Source organism: Carya illinoinensis, chromosome 7 (genome assembly GCF_018687715.1).
Source record: "Carya illinoinensis cultivar Pawnee chromosome 7, C.illinoinensisPawnee_v1, whole genome shotgun sequence".
In the NCBI taxonomy this organism is placed as follows: Eukaryota; Viridiplantae; Streptophyta; class Magnoliopsida; order Fagales; family Juglandaceae; genus Carya; species Carya illinoinensis.
The window spans coordinates 29,551,027-29,571,043 of NC_056758.1; the positions used below are offsets into that span (position 1 = coordinate 29,551,027).

Genomic DNA, 20,017 nt, shown 5'->3' on the forward strand with positions numbered 1-20,017 from the left:
TTTTAATATTATTTATGTCTTGAGATTTAAAAAAATTGAATTGTTTATTATATTTTGTATAAAAATTTTAAAAAATTGTAATAATGAGTTGAGATGAGATTAAATATTTTTACTATTCAAACGAGACAGAAGAGATTCTCCTTCCACTTAACCAACACCCTTAATATATTAGCTATGTGGTCTACCATTCCATTATTTTCAAGCGACAATACATTTTATGTCATATTTGTTTTTTAATTATTACAGAAAATATTGAAATATTATTTTTGATATGCAAAAACATTTATTTATCATGTAAGATGCTGTACTCGTTAAACTTGCACATAAATATTAAGAAAAAATCTACACAACCTCCCAACACCTCAACATCCCACCCTTTTTCAAATTTTTAATATTTTTTTTAATATTTTTTTTTGAATTTATTCTTTTTAAATTAATTTAATTATTTTATTCATTATTTATATATTAAATATTTAATAAAAAATAAAATAATAAAAATTAAAAAAAAAAGGTGGGGTGTTGGGTGGTTGTGTAGCAAAACCCAAATATTAAACGCACCGTCTGGTTTGTCTGTCAACTGAAACGCACCGTTTCGGATTTGTTTTCTTACCATAAGTTCTGAAACCCTTAAACCCTACTCTTCTCCTTCGTCTCCTGGCCAGAGAAACCACAGAGACAGAGAGAGAGGATGGGGGGGTCGCGTAGAAAGTACAAGAAGTTGAAGCCGAAGGTGCGGGTGGGCCTTCCGAAAAGAAAACCTAACGTGTTCAAGCCGGCATTCTCTCTTCCTCCGAAGCTCAGCTCCTTGCTTCCGCAAGACCCCAAGTGGGACGACAAGGCCAGCGTCATCCATAACTACAAGTCTTTCGGTGTCCTTTCCAACCCTAACTTGCTCGGCGTCCGATCCCGCACCTCTCACATCATCGAAAGCGACTCTCTCCAGGTCCCTCAGACGTCCGATGGACCTGAAGCTGCCCCCACGGAGCTCGATCCGATCGATTCCGGTAGCGACCTCGAGGAGGACGGTATGTTCTTTATCCCTTTTGATTTTCATTTTTTTTTTCATATGGAGATGATTCCTGGCTTCTATTTGAATCTGTGATAAATTTCCAAATTTGAGGGATTGTTTATTTAATTTTCTAACTGTGCTGATCATTATGCTTCATTTCCCTTTACTGGGAAGTCTGACCAGTGAATATTAGGCACTAATTGAAATATATAACCTTTCAATTGGACTGGACTGTAGTTAAAATGTCTTCTTTTCTTTTCTAGGTCCATCGATCTCTCGGTAGACTGTTAGTTTAATTTTCGTGTAGGATGTTGGATTCTGGGTTCTGAATATATATACTGGGTGCTGTATTTTACATTTTTTCCTTCATAAATTTTCTGTTTAAATACTAAATTTGTCCTGATTCAGAACAGGAAATTTTGTATTAATTGCCTCCTGACTTACCTTTTGTCATGCAATATAACCTTTTCTTTTATATGGAGCTTTTTTTTGTAAGAATACAGACCTTTTTTTTATAAGAAATATAGACCTTTTTAGAAATAAAAAAGGTCAGTGTGATGGGAAAATGGTCATATATGACCTGTGAATATGAGAGTATGAGTTGCAAAGGCTAATGTTTCTTTAAAGAAATACTACGTTCTACACATATGCTAATGCGTTAACATGACATTGTCCATAAACCCTTATATTTTATTTTTGGGAAACAATAGTTTGTCCAAGGGTCAATGGACTGCGCCACTTTAATACAGTTTGATGGAAGCGAAGCATATATAGTATAACTCATTTTCTTGATCGCATTTGCCATATTGGAGGAATGTTACTTTCATTGTGTTCCTCCCAGACCTACATAAGGCTCTGTCCCTATTTAACATTTCCTTGCAAATTTGTTATTGTTACAAGCCGTAGGACTTTTTAATCATGTCGTTCCTACCATGCATACATGTTGGGGCAATTAAAAAAAATCCTTTTTATGAATCAAGGTGTCTTAAAATTCGAGATAGAAGTATAAAATAGCAAAGAATATGGATCCAGGCATCCATAAATCCCAAAAGCTAACATCCTTCTAAAGAAGTGATAAAACCTTAGGATGTACCCATAAAATTTCTAAAATTTACAGCCTAACAAGAAACTGATAAATCCCTACGTCCATTAAATATAAGATGCTCAAGTTTTAGCTTTTAAAGAAACTGTTTGAATTCAGCATCCACTCTCCATCTAGTTGATGGGAAAGAATATAAAGAATCGCACTTGTTGGAAGCCTAAATGGTTTAGATGAAGGAAAACTTTCCGTGTATCTGCCTAAAGTGAATGCAATCCTCAGACAAGTGTGCAAGTGAAGTCTTAATACCAAAAAGCTTAAGACTAGACCCATTTTATTAGTCTCTTCTAGAGGTCAGTTTGTACTTGGGCTATGCCTATTTTCCTATTTTCTAATGAATAAAACTTCTTGATTACCTATAAAAAGGAAGGTCTGTCGGTCAAAGAGATCCATCAATTTGATCTTTCAGGAAGTTTCCAGTTTAGATTGTTAGCTATATTTATATTGTACATGTAAATGCACATATCTATTTTCATGGAAGTTCTGTTATAGATGTTCAAGTTTATCCGTACTGAAAGGACATGATCCATCTGAGCAGTCTTTGATAATGGCTGATTCCATGACTTCTCTTTTGGCCACAAAGATTTGAAATCAGCGCTGGGAAAGCAGCGAAGGGATGGGGAATCCGCACCTCCGCAACCATTGACATCAATGCAGCGTTTTCATATAGGTCGTCTGATTGAGAAATATGGAGACGATTACGAGGTAGAATAAAAATTTAGATCTTTTTTTATAAGGGGGGTTTGGGGTTATGGGGACTCGAGCCTTGGATATACCTCTTGAGAGAGGATGGCAAATGCTGTTACCTTGCAAGACCATTGGCAAATTTTTTTGTCTCAAGTTCGTGAAATTGGTGCTAATCGTTTTTTTTTTTAATGTGCTGTAGAGGATGTTCATGGATACAAAACTAAATGCCATGCAGCATTCAATTGCAACTCTGGAGAAACTTTGCAAAAGGTATCACATGCATAAAGATAGGAATCCCTTGATAGTTTCCAGTTGAGAATGGCTTTGTTTGGTGCCGGGATGCCTTTCGATCCGGTGGAACTACAGTACTTTGTTTGGAATCTCAATTTGTTGTATGCTAATTTATGCAAGTCCTATTGTTACTTAAAAATTAAAGGAACTTAGCTCAAGGGTAAATGATTATCAGCCTCTCTGTTCACACCCTTGTGTGTGTGGATGATGATGGGCCTTTCGGATCCATCCTCCGGTAGACTGTGTCTTAACTGCGAGGAAGTCCACTGGTCTTTGAACATTTTGATATGATAAAGTGGAATAGCGGTATCGCCTTTTGGATGAGTGAAATTATATCAGTCCATGGGGGGGTTTGGAATTCTCAGTGTATCCTCTATTTTGTAATGCAAACAGTAGTGGGTTTGATAAGGCTAGGAGCTGGTAATATCGCCTTTTTTTTTTTTAATTATATTATTATTATATTTTTGTAATAAAGGAGGTAGGGGGTTTTCGAATTCAGGTGTTCCACCTAAAATCTTTATTCGCTCTGTAATCCACCATATCAATGAATCATCATCACTGTTTTCTTTTGCGTGATATATTTTCTCAAAAATAATTTTTTGCATTATTTGGAGTTTTATTTGGACAAAAAGAAATGTTACTTAAATCATCAAAATAGCTCTCTAGATCTCTCTTTGTATCCCAAATAAAAAATAATAATTCTACTCATTATCCTTTTAACTATGGAGACTGCTAAGGCCACTGTTGGAAGTTCCCGCTAGACTAAAAAGTTTTTTTTTTTCACATCATTTTTTAATACTTTTAAATATTTAAAAAAATATAAAAAATTCATAATAATATTAAAAAAAAAAATTTCTTAATCATAAAAAAAAAAGAAGAAAAAAAAGTGGGAGCTATCGATCCCCGCTGGGGATCTAGCATTATTCTTTAACTATCATTCTTTCAACATTCATTGAAATGGCATCAAATGATTGTAACAAGTAAAACATAGCAACATCTATTCAAACCGTTGCAATCAATCAAATCACTGCTATATATACTGTGTTGAAACAAAAGGACTATACAAAAATAAAAAGAAGAAGAAGAAGAAGAAACTTAACACAAACAGGTCACTGGCATCTACATTTATTATTTTCGGATGCATCGTTGATGCTGATTCTATAGTTAGCACAGGAATGGCATTGCCTAATTAGACCCCCATAAACGCCCGACATTGGTTCTCCCAGTGCTCTTTCGACTGCCGAAGCCTCTCTACTCTTTCTGTCTGAAGCCGCTCCTCCCAGTATTCCCTGCAGCTGTTCAACATATGCGTGCTCAGTTTTATTCATTTTATTCTTTCTATTCATTCTGATTCAAATGTCTTTCTTAAACATAAGGTTTAAATTCCAAAAGGCCTATACCTTCTGCTCAATAGAATATTAAGCTCGTCCAGGTGTACAGCACCTTCATAAACTCTGGCCTGAAAATCAACAGAAAGGAATTACCATGTATTGCCAAAAGGTCAAGAGTTTATGTTTTTATAGCACTTGAGGCAGAGAAGCCAAAAAGATGAAGATTGTGTAAATTCTATATGTTCAGTTCTGTTTTATTTTTTTATTTTTTCTCCTGGTGAAACGAAAGAACTACTCGATACATGTCTGCATCATGTCACCCTGCGACATTATCATCAACAAAGAGAGCTGTCCCACAATCCAAGAGATTAAAATATGGTAACTTACCTCTCGGCAAAGAGGGCATTTGGCTTTAGACTCTGCTGCCTTTAGTCCATCCACTATAGTCACTCCTGCGGCTGAGCAAGCACACATGTAGCAGAATATATGGCCACATGTGAGGGAAACCGCATCAAAGACTGTGTCCTGTTACCAAAAAAAAAAAGAAGATTAACAATCGAATAATGGTCAATGGAGATGAACTCAATAAAGTACCATCAAGACAGAATAATAATTACGCTTGTTATTGAGATTGGCAAACAGATAACATCTCTGGTTCTAGAATATGAAGTGCTCTATGTTTTATACTGATAAAATATGATTCTTGAATACTATTGGAGAGAGCAGATCCAGACAATGGAAGCCTGACTTCTGAAAACCAACCATATGCAAGGTCTAGTGAAATTAGAAACTAGATTGTGGTTAAGCAATTTTATGTTCCTTTTAGTAATTTCTAGACCAATCTCAATAGATCTTTTAGTTCTGCAAGTGGATGTTTTATGTTATTAGATGTCCTATTTGCACAAGAACATGTACCATGCACATCCACAAAGCCCAGAGATTCCATCGATGTCCTTAATGTAGTTTAGTTTGCACAAGTCCTCAGCAGAATGAAAGCTAGAAACTTACCAAGCATATAGAACAAGTCAAATCGATATCAACTTTGACTGAATCAAAGAGCTCACAAGTAAGTGATGGTTTGCCATCATTAAATGTGAGGTTGCAGCCCTCAAACAATGTTGGTGCCTTCCTAGATTTGATCTTGCTTTCCCTTAGATTGATGTGGAAAGCCATGAGCTCACAGAGCCAGGGACTCTGAAGAATTTCAATATGCATGCTTTGTGCTTGGGACTTGAAGGCCTGACCTTGCTTAGAGTAATGAATCTGAGGTCAAAATGAACAAAATTCAAGCAAATTCATAAAAGGAAAACCAAATATTATCAAATCGTGTGGTTAACGTTCATTTCAAAAAGTGGGATAGATACCTTATCATATTTCTTCAGAATTTTTCTTATCGCAATGGCGTTGATCAGTGCATAAGTAACAAGGTCCTTTCCTTCTTGGATTAAGGTGCCATGATTCTTTTGTAGCTTGCCTTTGAACCAAATAACGTACTTCCGAAAGCCAGAAGCAAGATGCAGCTCAAGCAATTTCTGCGCACGCTCATTGAAACAACCTACTACTGCAGACATTTCCTTGAGAAGAGAAGGAAAGAAGGTTCCATCGCACACTACACACATCGGATAGAACAATAGAAACGTTTAAAGTTCTTGTCCAGTATATTGTATTTTTTTTTTTATTATTATCTCGAAATCTAGATCAGTGGTAAGCTACCAAAACGATACAAAACAGAAGCTATTGGCATATCATGGCACTTAGCTCAATCCTCAGTTAAAAAAAAAAAAAAAAAAAACCAAGTTTCATTTCAAATGCATTGAGAATGAATATGATAATTGCAGAATTATAACATACAAAGTACCGCTGCTTTCATTACGACAAAAAACTCCCCCCTACGGACGAAGGTAAAAGAACTACAGAATCGATTCTTGTTCTGAAACACGGCTCCAGATATCTGTTACCTTTAAAATAGCTTTGAAATAGAAAAATAAAGCTACTTTTCATGATTGATTTTGGTAGTATGAGTTATAAAGGATCTAAAAAAAAGAAAAAAGAAAATTGAGCCAGAGAAAGAGATCGTGAAGAAAACGTTGAAGATGCATCAAATGGAACAAAGGAATCATTCAATCATAAATCATTTGGGTTTTATCTTAAAAAACAGGAAAACAAGTGTTACTGGAATTATTTCAGACAAAACATTTGCAACAAATAACTTCGGTAAAATTCCTTCAACGAGGAAAAAAATAAAAGAGATAGCGAGTAAAAACTTGGTAACCTTTATTAAAAATCCAACAGATTTACCAAAAAAGCCAATATAGATTAGGGAATTGCGCAAGAACCCAAAGTAAGTCTGGTTGCGTTTTCCAAACAAACTAGAAAATATGAGAAAAATATTTAAAACTGTTCGTTGTTTTTTAAATTACCTGGGCAATGGTCAGGACATGTTTGGCTGTCATGGACCCCGTCAATGCCATTGCCAGACTGAAGATCGCTCCGGCAATTCTTCAACATCTTCTTGAGCTTCTTGAAGCCAAGCCCCGGTAGTTTTTTGTCCTGGCCTTGCATGTACTCCCGGTATTTTTTGCAAAACTTCATCTTTCACCAAACACTGTAATTCGTTCTCTTGCTTTCTTCAAGAATGTTTCACATAATTCAAAAAACGACAAATAAAAGGTGGTAAATCAAGATTGAGCTTGGTAAGATGAACCTAACCCAACAAAGTATGAAAGTGAATCCTTCAGTTTTTGTCTGACGCTCTCTGCCCCTTCAGGTGATTCTCGCTATCTCTCTCTAACGGTTTGAGTCCGGGCTAAGTGACAAAGCATTTAAAGGACAACGAGCAAATCACAGAGAAAAAGTCAATTTACGAAACTTTCTCCTTAACTTAATCCACATTTCACCGTGAGTTGTTATTGGAAAAGAAAAATGCTACTCTTCCTACTTTGACTTTATTTATTATTATTATTATTACTTAATTATTAAATAAATATCTTTTAATAATACTATAAATTTTATTTTATTTTTTAATAATATTATAAATTTTATTTTTAAAAATATTTTAAAATATTAAAAAAATACATATAAAAAATAAAAAAATACACAAAAACAATTAACAGGATTGGAGTGGTGACTGTAGAACCACCCATAAATAAATTTGATAAAATTCATATAATATTTCTATTTTTTAATTTTAACATTTTATACTCAAAATCTCCATATATTTGTTACATTAAAATAAGCAATGATAGGGTTTCTTAAAAGAGAAATGATATTTACAGTCGTGGTTGTGCAAGGAGCGTGCAGTCACTTTGAAAAAAATAAATTAATATGAAATCCACATGAAAAAAAATTAACTTTTTAATCATAAACTCTACTCTTTTTCAAAATAATTGCGCGACGTTTACAATTCTATTACTATATATAACATTACCGTTCTTAAAAATAACATACATCCATATACCACTGTAAATCTCTAGGAGACCGGTTTCTATACACCTTTTTGTATATATAAATTATACACACTGATGTGTCATTCATTTTTGTTGTGATTTGAATTTATTAATTAGTTTTTTGCTAAGTCAAGATTAACATTATCATTACCAAAGATAATATTATTATATCTTGCCTTTTTATTAGTGTAGATGTAGTAGTAGTTTATAAGTAATGTTACAAACAATACCACCATTCTATTTTTATCTATTATATAAAGTGTGACGCTTTTATTATTATTAGATTATTTTTTATTTTTTATTATAAAAGATTTAAAGGTTAATGGACAATATCTATTCATTATTGTGTGATGAGTTTTGCTAGATACAAATATATTTTGTGTACCAATTCGCATACCGATTATTTTTTTATTTAAAAAAATATAAAAAAATTTTAAAAAAAAAAGAAGAAAATTTTATATCTCATGAAAAATATTTTTATATTCAATTCATATCGTTTCGTTAAACATATGTTGGACAGTTATAAGGAGATCAATAGATCTACTGATAGAACATATATATGGATAATTATTAAAAGTTTTATTTCTTTATATATTAAAAAAATATTTATTAACAGTTAAAAAAATAATTTAATACATTCCTTAACAGTTAAGGAATTCAAAAAACAAAAAAAAAAAAGCACCTATCACCATCGGAGTACCTAGCATTTTTCAATCATGTTAATAATATTCACGGGATGGAAGAGATAAAAGCAAAAGTACGTATGCTATTGGGCCAACCCTCACCCGCAAAAGTCATGCCCACGGCACCGTGACACGTGAGTATGACGGCGATGTCCAACCATCATTTTCTAGCTGCTTTCTCTTATGGCTCACAGCTAATCAACCAGATAAGCTTAAAACTTTAAAAACACTGCCATATCCTCATCTTCGCATTCTCAAAAGCGGATGTATCTGTTCATTCTACAGTTCAACGAACGCTATATTCAACAGTAACCCATCATTGTTATTTTATTTAGAAAGGTTAGGATTTTTAGATTAATGATTGAATTTTTAATAATTAGTATGATCAGAGTAAAGCAAAGGTCGAGTTACAAGTGTAAATTATGGTGGGTATGACTATAGGTTATTTTGAAATGTCTTAAAATTCTATATAGGTACGATCGATATTAAGTTATTGAGAATTGATGGACGAGTGAAGTAGTATTCATTGACGTCCAATTTAGAAACGTGATAGAGTATTATGATCCTGAAAATTAAAGATTTAATTAAAATTAATATTCAATAATTTTAAAAGCTTTAAATCTTAACGTTTGGGTTTTGACATTCAAATACGAGCATTTTTTCTGTACTTTCATGTAAATTCGTCCGTTTTCTATCATTTTAAATTTGGAAACAATGAAGACCTATACCGTTTGGTTTGGTTTCAATTTTATCCAAAATGAACACCTATATTTGAAACGAGAGAAGTGTGGATCAACGACGCAACATGGGATAAATTGCCACGCGTTGAGTAGGAGGAAATTCTCCACGTACATTTTGGGTAGTTGGTGAGACTTTTCTTTCTAACTTAATTACTTGTCGGATGGGTCACAGCAAAGCGCAGAGGGTTACGATAAGCAAGAAGCCATTATGACTATGAGCATCTGACGAATCAGATGCCACCTATATGGATTTAGCGCCGTCATCTGTCAGGTATTGAGTTGAATTAAAAATTAAAAATTAAATAAAATATTATATTTTAATATTATTATTATTTTAAAATTTAAAATGATTAAATTTTTTATTATTTTTATATTTAAAAATTAAAAAATTATAATAATTAGACAAGATAAACTAAGAAGAATTAAAGAATCAAATGCAACCCGATTTTCCTAAATGAAATTTTTAACCATTTGATTAAAATAATTAAATAGAAAACAATGCACCTCAGTGTCCTCAAATTAGGATCATCATCTAATTATCTTTGCTCTACAATTGGGAGATTAATAATGACAAATTCTTTTCTTATTATTTAATCTTAAAAAAATAAGAAAAAAATCTCTTCTCAAGACTTTTTTTCAACATTATGATAAATATAATTGATTAAATTTATTTTTATTAGTTTAAACTTATAGGATAAATAGTAATTTCATATAGACTAATCCGACATCGAGTTTTGACACAATTTAAACGCAAAAAGATTACCATAAATGTTGTCTATAAAAAAGTGCAGTACGTTTAAGTATAAGAATAACACTAAATATAATTATAGAGTATGTAAATTTGATACACTCATTTTGAAAAAAAGTAGAGTTAATTATTAAAAAATTAGATTTTTTTCATATAGGGTTAATATTTATTTATTTAAATTACGTGATGCTTGCATACTCACGACTGTAAATATCATTTATTTAAATATAATAACATATTCTAACATAAATTATAGTCCATATATATATGTATGTATGTATTATATAGTGCATATATGGTGCCTCGATCGGATTGTTGTTAATATTATATGGGAGATTGAATTAATTATGACGATCGATGGAGCACAACCGACAATATTAATATTCATTACCACGACTTAATTGTACGTGTTTTTGCATGCTCAAAAGGAAAGATTGTAATTGAAGATCATAACAAACGGCTGGCCTGCCTAGTCCTTTTCCTTCTCTCTTTTTTTTTTTTTTTTTTTCCCTTATAAAAAAGGTTGTATAAATTGATGAAACAAATGATTCATGTGAGATCGATCATGTATGATCGATTGATAGCACTAGTTGTTTTTTTTTTTTTTTTTTATCCTTATCGTGCTATTCGCCAACCCCACCTGGATTTCCTGTTTCCCTAACTACAGTACTCATGACGTTGAAAGGAGATAGAAATGCATATATGCAATAGTTTTGCTTTTGCACTCTGGCCGGCCGATACAGAGAGTGATCAGGTCAACATGCACTTGTGAAATGAAGGATAAGGTGGCATGGATAGTGGTGGTGAATATACATCGGTCATGGGCATGCATGCATGACCATTAATTACTTGGTATTTTTTTCCATGGAATATATGATCATCATCATGTGAAGGCAGGTCATGATAGTGGGAGCTGTCACAAGTCACGTTCATATATATATATATATATATAAAGTTCTTTTTCTGTTTCTTTGTATGATGAAGATCATTCATATTAATTTCAAAAGTTGCGTGTGGTTACAAATTCTTCCAAACTAGTCCACCACCACCAGGAGCTTGGCTTTAAAATCTCATTATTAATGAGAGATCAGAAAATAAAAATTAAAGGACACCATGCATGCATGGTTGCAATATATATAAATATATATATATATATATATATATATTTTAATATCTTTAATATTTGTGATGAGATTCGTATTCCAAATGTATGATTGGTCGTTGTAGTTAATATATAAATTCCTTCAAGGAAACCTGGTTGGCCTACTCTTCAACTTGGATGATCAGTGAGAGACCATAGAACAAAAGTAGGATTCTATTAACTATTTAAAAAGCATAAAAAGGGTAGCATTCATTATAAATAGAGAGTGCTAAGACCACTATGCTTTGTCGAGCTACCACTCAACTACATTATTACTCCTCCATTAATTCAAAACTACTATTGGAATATTAATAATTATTATTATTTCTATATCATTCATATATATAATGTCATGGAATCTAAAAAGCAACAACATTTCCTTTACTTTTTTTAGAAAATTAGAACTAGTCTATTGGCCATAAATACTTATAAATGCTAAGCTCTCTGTTCTTTTTCTTTTGCTGATGAAGCACGATCATGATAACAACCTATTTTAGAGAAATTATATTTGCAGTCGTAGAGTGTGCAAGCTCTGTATAATTCCTTTAAAAAAATGCATAAATACGATATTTATAAGAAAAAAAATTTAATAGTGAATTATATTTTTTTTTAAATAATTGTGCAACGCTTACGCAGTACTCCATAATTATATGTAGTATTACTCTCTATTTTAATAACTTATAGGTAAATCCAAAAGGAAACGATAGTTGGAATGACAAATTTTGTTTTAATTTGTTGGTGTTTTCTATTATTTGTTCAGTTCTCAAATTTTAATTGAATAAAAAACTATTCTTCAACTGATTTTTCCTTTAAAAGAATTCGAAAAAAAAAGGGAGGGGGGAAGATATTCGGTCATTTGTCATGTGCCATGGTCCAAATCTTAAAGTAATTAATATCAAGCTAGAAACTAGTGCTACCTTATGACGTTGCTCCCAGATCAGGGATTAGTGGCACCCCATAGTCATGCATACCGACTCTCAGTTTTTTTACTGTTTGAGAGGCTGAGAAGCAGAAGCAAGATTCGATTTTTGTACATCACATTTCACTGCAATATCTGATGATCTTCCACTTTCAGTAATCAGTGGCCCATTTGAATTTGACTGAAACCATGCACTCAAATTCCAATAGGGTGAGACAATCCACTCGAAAGCAGCCTCCAATATTAGCTCTTCCACTTGTAGTAATTGGGTTTTCCCCTGTATATTCATTGTTAATTTATGATTTGTTTTGAGAAAATGGTCTATTTTAAGACTAATTTACTGCACAAGCACGGTATTGCCTTGCTTATAAATGATATTTATAGTTATAAAATCTACAAGTGTCGTGCATATTTTTTTAAAATAAATAAATAAATATGAAGCTTGAAAGGAAACAAAAATAATTTTTTAATGATGAACTCCACTTTTTTTAAAAAAGAATACAAACTACTTATACAACCCATTATTATATCTAACATACCCTAAAATTAATACAGATTTTGGCCATTTTCAACATACCCATTTCTTTCTTAAAACAAAAAAGAAAAAATCCGGCCCATTTCCATCAAAATAGCCTGTATTATTCACTCATTCGCAGCACAAGATAAATACCAATTCAATGGCATCTATTGCTTTAAGCTAGCTAGCCTTTAATTAAGAGTATAAATAACAACTCACTTCCCACTTTGGCCATCATTACGTCCAAACTTTTGCTTTGAAAATGGGTCTTCTTCTTTGCTCGCAGCCATTGTTTAGTTGCATTTTTCACACATAATTTTAGCTCTTTCGAAATTATATATAAAAAGTATGTTTTATGCGTTGGAAACATGCAGATTCTAATTTTATATATGGTTTTAAATGAACTTTGAATTAAGTTCCGCTTGTCAAAAAAAAGGGAGAGAGAAAGAATAGTCATTTATCTTAATCTGGTACACATCGATTAAAGAACGAGAGAACGTCAATTGAAGTAGATCGAGGAGTCATGGAGATGTAATGAAAAACATAAAAAAGATGAGACGGCTTAGGTGTGATATTGTGAGTAGCCAGACCCAACCCAACCAAATTAGATGCAGGTTTAATACTTTATTACTATTTATTATTTTATTATTAATTTTCACATATTTTTTTATTATTTTATACATTTATTTGTTATTATTTAATATTTTTTTATTACTATTCACAAAATATACGAGATAACCTCACTACATAAACACAAATTAGACTCTTATCTTTGACAACCATGACATGAGATTTGTTACTCATCATTCATACACGCTATACACTATATTTTATTTTATTATTTTATTCTTTTTAAACTAATTGAATTGTCCTACTCATCATCCATATATCATATATTTGATAAGAAAAAAAATATAATATGTTGGGATGATGAATATGATTTTTATTTTCTCTAATGCTCGCTTTTGTCAACATGCATGTATTGTAGCTATATATATATGAGTAATGTTACATACAGTCACTTTTACGTATTCTTTGCACACTCCATTAGTGTGACAGAATTCAACATTTATTTTAGATTAAGAAAAATGAAACAGTCAATCACATCAACGGAATGTATAAAAAATATATAAAAGTGACTGCACTTAAAATTTTTGTATATATATCTCAATAAGGAAATAAGATGAAAAGTCTCTCCATGATAGCACTATGGACTATGTAGAAATTTCGGCATACAAATTAAATTTTACTATATTAGAGATATAAATATTGTATTCTCTACACCGAATTCTAAATATTATTATGAGTTAATTGTAAATTTAGTACCTCGGTATTTTTCGCTGATTTACAAAAGGCCGAGTCGATTATTCAAACCCTAACATTTATATGAGAATTTAAATTTCAACAATTAACCACATCTGTCACTTACCACCTATTCTATTAATGGATCTGATACATGTGAATCAAAAGCTGACATATGTCTCCTAAATGACACGTCAGCAATAGTTTTATAAGATAATAGAAATTATAGCTTGGACTCTGGAGGTAAATCTAAAAGCAATGTCTAGCTAGCAACTAATGCTGCATCTCATGCTCTTGTATTTGTAATTGGTTTTATCCCTTTATTGCCATTATTAATATATTATGTGTCTAAAAAAGAAAATTAAGTTACGAACGAGCTCATCAGTATTGCTTAGCCTAAAATGTTAAATTTTAATATTTTAAGATAAAATATTACAGTCATAAAAAAATTTTATTAAAATAAATCTATAAATTAACATGATTTTATATGATTATGTTACGTTAGATCTATTTTATAAAAAAAATAATTTTACAATCTAACGTATCACATCAAATCATATCAATTTGTGAATTTATTTTTATTGTTCACTCGTAAGCAGTTCGATTCTTCAACTTAAATCATCTTATTATTTTAAATCACACTTATTAATGTTATACATTTTAAATAATTTCATGTGTCAACTACTTAATTAAATCTCGCTTAAATTATTTCATACATGTGTGATTAAGGATGAAAAAACTCATTTATAGCACAAGATGGTTGTTTTGAAACATACCCATATTTCATTGGTTAGTGTACGAATACCAAGTCACCAACCCATTTCCCACTTTGGCCATCATTTCGTCCAAACTTTTGCTATAAAAAAAGGTATTCTCTGCCCACACTCCACACCCATTGTTCTGTTGCACTTTTTCTTAATGGATTAATATGGTAGTAGTGATCAAGGATTCCACGCATTGTATATTAACTATGACGTTGAAAAGGCATAGGATAACGTTTTCTTATCTTATTTAAGAAAAAAAACGAAGTGTAAAGCGTTGGAGGTGGGGGTCCAATTAATCAAACTGCCGACCCTTTAAAATATTTTTTAAATAGTGAATTCATCTTTCTTTTATATAAGAGTTACGTAAGACTCGCAAATTTTAAAACCATATCCAACATGATAATCCCCGGTAAGGAAAGAGAAATTATATATAGATCCGATAAGAAGCTTAAAGATGACACGGCTTGGTATAGTGTGACCAGCAAGTGATTGATGACACATCGTCCATATAAATCTTTTTTAGCGAGAAAAATAATAAGATTAAATAAAAAAGTAATACAAACTTAAAAACAGAGGTAATACAAAACAAGAACTATGAAACAATAACATGTTTAAAATGGCCTGTCTCATATTTCTGGACAACGAGCGAATAAGATGTCACCATTCAGGTGATTTATAGTGCAACTCAATGTAGGATTATCGTTGAACATCAGAATGAGACAGATGCTGTTAAACATCAAATTCAGGTTGTCGGGAAGAGAAGCTTAAGAATTCTGGAAAATCAGGACGCAGAAAGGCCATTGTACTTGTAGTATAAGGAGTTGAGGGTACTGCATGTTCCAGACCAGTCAAAATGGGTGTCTGATAAGGGTGACCAGTGGAGCAGGACATTGGCAATTTCCCCAAGTTGGGAGAGCAGACTATCTCACTGAGTTGCATTACCAATGTAATAAATATTTATGTGACAAATTTTGTTACAAACAGTTATTTTTGTATACTTTTTAAGTATTCTATTAATGTGATTAGTTAAAATAATTATTTTATATTAAAAAATATGAAGTAATCAATCACATTATTAGAATACGTAAAAGAATATATAAAAGAAACTGCATATAAAATTTTTATTTTTTTATATTTTGACTTATATCTACTCTAGCATTATATTTGGGTCTTGTAGCCAATGGATCCGATATACACCCAATGGACCGAAAAGAAATGGGACGAAATGCCTTCCCGAATCCCAACTACTTGTTTCAGAAGTATCAATGTCTACGTGGTTCATCCTCTTGCAGCAGATGGCATGAGATTCTAAAACGCTCAAATCTGTTTGTTTGCCACGAAAAAATGAGTGTTAGAAAAAGAAGAGGGGGGAGATAAAGTTGAACACAAAGAAGCAACTGAAATATGAGTTGAAGTACTATGTTTCCCACACTCTTTTCAGTGGCACTGGCTTAGTTTGGATAATGAAAGGATTCCATCTCATATTATTTTATCTAATCTCAATATTTAAAAATTATAAATATAAATATTTTTTAATTTTTAATTTTTAATTTTTTTATTTAATTATTAATTAATCATTATAACTTTCTTAAATTTCTAACTAAAACATAAAAAATAATTTAACTTTTTCAAGTCTTAAAATAAAAATTATATTAAAAAAATATCATAACAATATTTTAATTTTATAATATTTTAATTTAATTTTTTTATATCTTATTTTTCAAAATTTTATAAAACATCTTAATTTAAATAATTGCTAATCTATCTCATCTTAATTCAAATATTTCATTATTATTTACGGACCACCTTAACTCAACTTATTGTTAAAACCAGCTTATTATCAAAACGAAGTGTTGGGCTTAGTTTTAGATTTGTTCATCTGAGAGGAAATGAACTGAGGAATCAGCTTTAGGCCATCGGTATTTGCAGCGGAAAATGATAAATTTACATCTTATTAAAAACTTGTGTACAACTATAAATAAAATAATATTATTTTAAATTTTATTTTGACTTTTTTTATGATTTGATGTGTTTAAATGTAATAAAAAATATTATTATATTTAAAATTATATATAAATTATAAATAATTATTGGTGTATCAATATCCATTTGCAGCTGGTTATGGAGAGTATATGCCAATGAGCTCCACGACAAAGAGCATTGATCGACAACACAATTATCAAATAGCGATGTAGTCTGCCATTTGAATAGTATCTTTCTATTTGACTATTAATTAGCATATTTTAAGATTTTTATTTTTTATTTTTTTATATTTTATGATATTTTTTAAAAATAAAAAAATATATCAATATATTAAAATTTATTTTCTTAATTAATAAGTAAATTTTTTTTTTTTTTAATGAGTGGTTAAATGGAACGCTGACATTAAAACGGTACGGTGATTTTATTCATTATCAAAACAAAAGTTAATCTTGTCGTATTAGGTCAAAGTTATTTTCTTTATAATATTATATTTTTTCTGTCATTGTGCTATTAATAATTAAGAAAGGATGCTGATTCGAAGCTGAGTTGGCAGAAAGCTTTTGGCACACACTCGAATAATCAATCGGAAACGAAGCTGAGGTGGCAGAAAGCTGTCCGAACGCACGAGAATCATCGAACCAAGTACTTTAATACGCGAATCTGGTAACGGCGTAACGCCCACAGCTTTGAATACTTCCGTAAATGCAATCGTCATCCTCCACATCTCTTCTATAAAATCAAATCAAAGCTGCCCATTTTCGTGGACTCGTAGTTCTAGCACCACGCTTCGTTCAATAACGACAACAAAAGCAAGCTCGATCAGGGACCGATTCCCTGCAATGGCGAGCGCCGAGAAGCAACCAATGGTGGTCGGGATAGACGACAGCGAGCACAGTACGTACGCTCTGGAGTGGACTCTGGATCACTTATTCGTCCCCTGTTCCGCAAACCCTCCTTTCAAGCTCATCCTCGTCCACTCCAAACCCACTCCTTCTTCTGCCGTCGGCTTCGTCGGTCCTGGTACGCACTCTCACCCACCACGAATCTTTTTACGTGTTTACGAATTACCTCGTTACGTGTTCCTAGTTGGAATTTTACATATGTGACTTATTGACTGAGAGGCGGATTTCTTACTATTTCGGGAAATTGTAGGAGCGGCCGAGGTTTTGCCCCTTGTGGAGGCCGATTTAAGGAAGATCGCTGCCCGGGTCATTGAAAAGGCCAAGGAACTATGCACCAGTAAATCGGTAATCTGTTTTCTTCTTTCGCTAGGATATTCTAATCTGTTATTTGCATTTCAATTGAATGTTGAAGAACAGTGATTAATGAATATCCAACTAGGTATTACATATATATCTGGTTGAGTAGGGATAGAGAGTGGGGACCTACGCCTTGTGTTTGTGTGCATGCTGATGCACAATCATGTGAACTGATGGGAATTTCGCCAGTATTAGGTTCCAATTAACCAACCAAATAGTTTTCTATTTGAATACACATTGGGAACCCACAAAAATTGAGGAAAATAACTCATAAAATGGGTGAATTGAGTCTGGATGTGGTGGCTACAGATTGGGATTGATTGGATGCTTTTGAGTGACTATAAAGCATTTTTTAGACATCAATATAGAGGATTTCGGTGATTGTTCACTCTCTAACTAGATACTGTAAGATTCTTTGCATGTTAGGAAGATCGATATGTTTATATTTTAGACTGGAATTGATCAAATACTAATGATTAAGCTAAATTCCTCCTTATTTGAGGCTTTGAAGATGTGCTTCCACATTGTGAGCTTTTAGTTCACAAGTCGTGGAATACCTTAAAGGATCTGGGGCAGGCGTGCACATTTTAGCTTGTAAATTTCTCTGAAGACCTTAGCTTGGTTAGGAAAGTCAATAATCTACTCTCAAAACAATTAGGAGAATAATTCTTAAATGAGCTTACACTTAGGAAACCTAACATTCTTCAAGACCGAAGCATAGGTACTTCTGATGAATTAAAGATGCCAAAACATCTTCTTTTAACATCTCAGCTGTGTTGTATGTAGGTGCACGATGTGATAGTGGAGGTGGTGGAAGGAGATGCTAGAAATGTTCTTTGTGAGGCTGTGGAGAAACACCATGCATCCATTTTGGTTGTTGGCAGTCATGGCTATGGAGCTATTAAAAGGTACTGATCTCAACCCTTTTATCTCACTCATGCTTTCATGGTTTCCTTTATTATTTTCCTTGGCATGTTTTCATAATTTTCAATCGCTAAATTATAAGGAAGTTAAGAAGTGAACTCTCGGAATTTATTTTATGCCATTAGTATTAGTATGATACCTATTGTTGAAACCATGTCTGTAACAAGCAAGAACTCATCATAAGTTTACCATCTGTAATTCACTGTTTATTCCTTGGAGACTTGCACCGATGGAAATAATACGTTAGTCTTTCGTGTAAATGTTAACAATCCATTTTGATTTCTTATGCAGGGCTGTTTTAGGCAGTGTCAGTGACTATTGTTCTCATCATGCTCACTGTACTGTGATGATTGTGAAGAAGCCCAAAAGCAAACACTGAGCTTACATTACCTACTTCACGTGCTAATGCACGTACATAAATTAAATCAGCCGAGTGGTTGTCTTTGTAATAAATCCTGATCATTGCACATAATAGTGTCGTCATCGTTTTTTATTTTCTGCGTACTCCACGGCTGCTCTCAAATATGGCATGTAAACTCAAATTTGAATAACAAGTTTAAATATGCATGCAGTGTTGCTTTTGCTGTTGTCTGTTTTTTACCAGTTTAGTCACAGTTGATGTGAATGGGGGAAGTTGGGAATTCCGAATACTAATTTATATTCTCGAAATTTTGATCGAGTTCGTCATTGTCCCCAGCCTGCTTTGCGAATTTGCTTTTGTAAAAAAAAAAAAAATCTATAATAATAAAGCAGAAAAAAGCATCAAAATGTGTTGAGAAGTACACAATTGTCAATTGGCGGCTATGCAGCTTTGGTAGCTTCCGCAACTGGGTTTTTTGTTTTTGTTTAAATTTTTTTCGTGTATTTTTTAATACTTTTAAATATTTTTAAAAAAATTTACAACTTCATTAAAAATACTTATTTAAATATTAAGTAAAAAAATAAAAGTTAAAAAAAAAAGCCGGTGGTAACTCCGGGAGCCACCAATGGAAAGAGTAGCATTTTCCATTGATAATTACTCCAACTGATTGATAGTAATAGTTTGGACACTCCCTAGTGAATAGGGGAGAAATTTAGCGCATTTATGGACGCGACCCGACCCGAACAATTCAATCTGGTCCAAATTATATAGGATTGAATTCATTTGATCCGATCCATTGTCTAAGGGTTTTTC

At 32.3% G+C, this 20,017-nt stretch overlaps 3 protein-coding genes across 4 annotated transcripts; 2 read left to right on the plus strand and 1 right to left on the minus strand.

The window, feature by feature from the left end:
• The first annotated feature begins 628 nt into the window (after positions 1 to 628).
• LOC122316509 (nucleolar protein 16-like) lies at positions 629 to 3,662 on the plus strand. Its single transcript, XM_043133088.1, has 3 exons — positions 629 to 1,025; positions 2,692 to 2,813; positions 2,995 to 3,662. Exons 1-3 carry the CDS (start codon positions 689 to 691, stop codon positions 3,109 to 3,111), a joined length of 576 nt encoding a protein of 191 aa, XP_042989022.1. The 5' UTR covers positions 629 to 688; the 3' UTR covers positions 3,112 to 3,662.
• Positions 3,663 to 4,084: 422 nt separating this feature from the next.
• Positions 4,085 to 7,257, minus strand: LOC122316508 (probable E3 ubiquitin-protein ligase BAH1-like 1). 2 transcript variants are annotated; one of them, XM_043133086.1, is made up of 6 exons: positions 6,838 to 7,257; positions 5,782 to 6,026; positions 5,426 to 5,680; positions 4,805 to 4,942; positions 4,487 to 4,545; positions 4,085 to 4,381 (listed from the first exon to the last, which is right to left on the minus strand). In XM_043133086.1, the coding sequence occupies exons 1-6, from the start codon at positions 7,007 to 7,009 to the stop codon at positions 4,276 to 4,278; spliced, it is 975 nt and encodes a 324-aa protein (XP_042989020.1). In that variant the 5' UTR covers positions 7,010 to 7,257; the 3' UTR covers positions 4,085 to 4,275. The 2 variants fall into 2 exon arrangements, with proteins under 2 accessions (XP_042989020.1, XP_042989021.1); XM_043133087.1 differs by lacking the exon at positions 6,838 to 7,257 and adding an exon at positions 6,269 to 6,760.
• Positions 7,258 to 17,402: 10,145 nt separating this feature from the next.
• On the plus strand, positions 17,403 to 19,430 carry LOC122317385 (universal stress protein PHOS34-like). Its single transcript, XM_043134453.1, has 4 exons — positions 17,403 to 17,680; positions 17,813 to 17,907; positions 18,706 to 18,827; positions 19,135 to 19,430. The coding sequence occupies exons 1-4, from the start codon at positions 17,500 to 17,502 to the stop codon at positions 19,220 to 19,222; spliced, it is 486 nt and encodes a 161-aa protein (XP_042990387.1). The 5' UTR covers positions 17,403 to 17,499; the 3' UTR covers positions 19,223 to 19,430.
• The last annotated feature ends 587 nt before the right edge of the window (positions 19,431 to 20,017 follow it).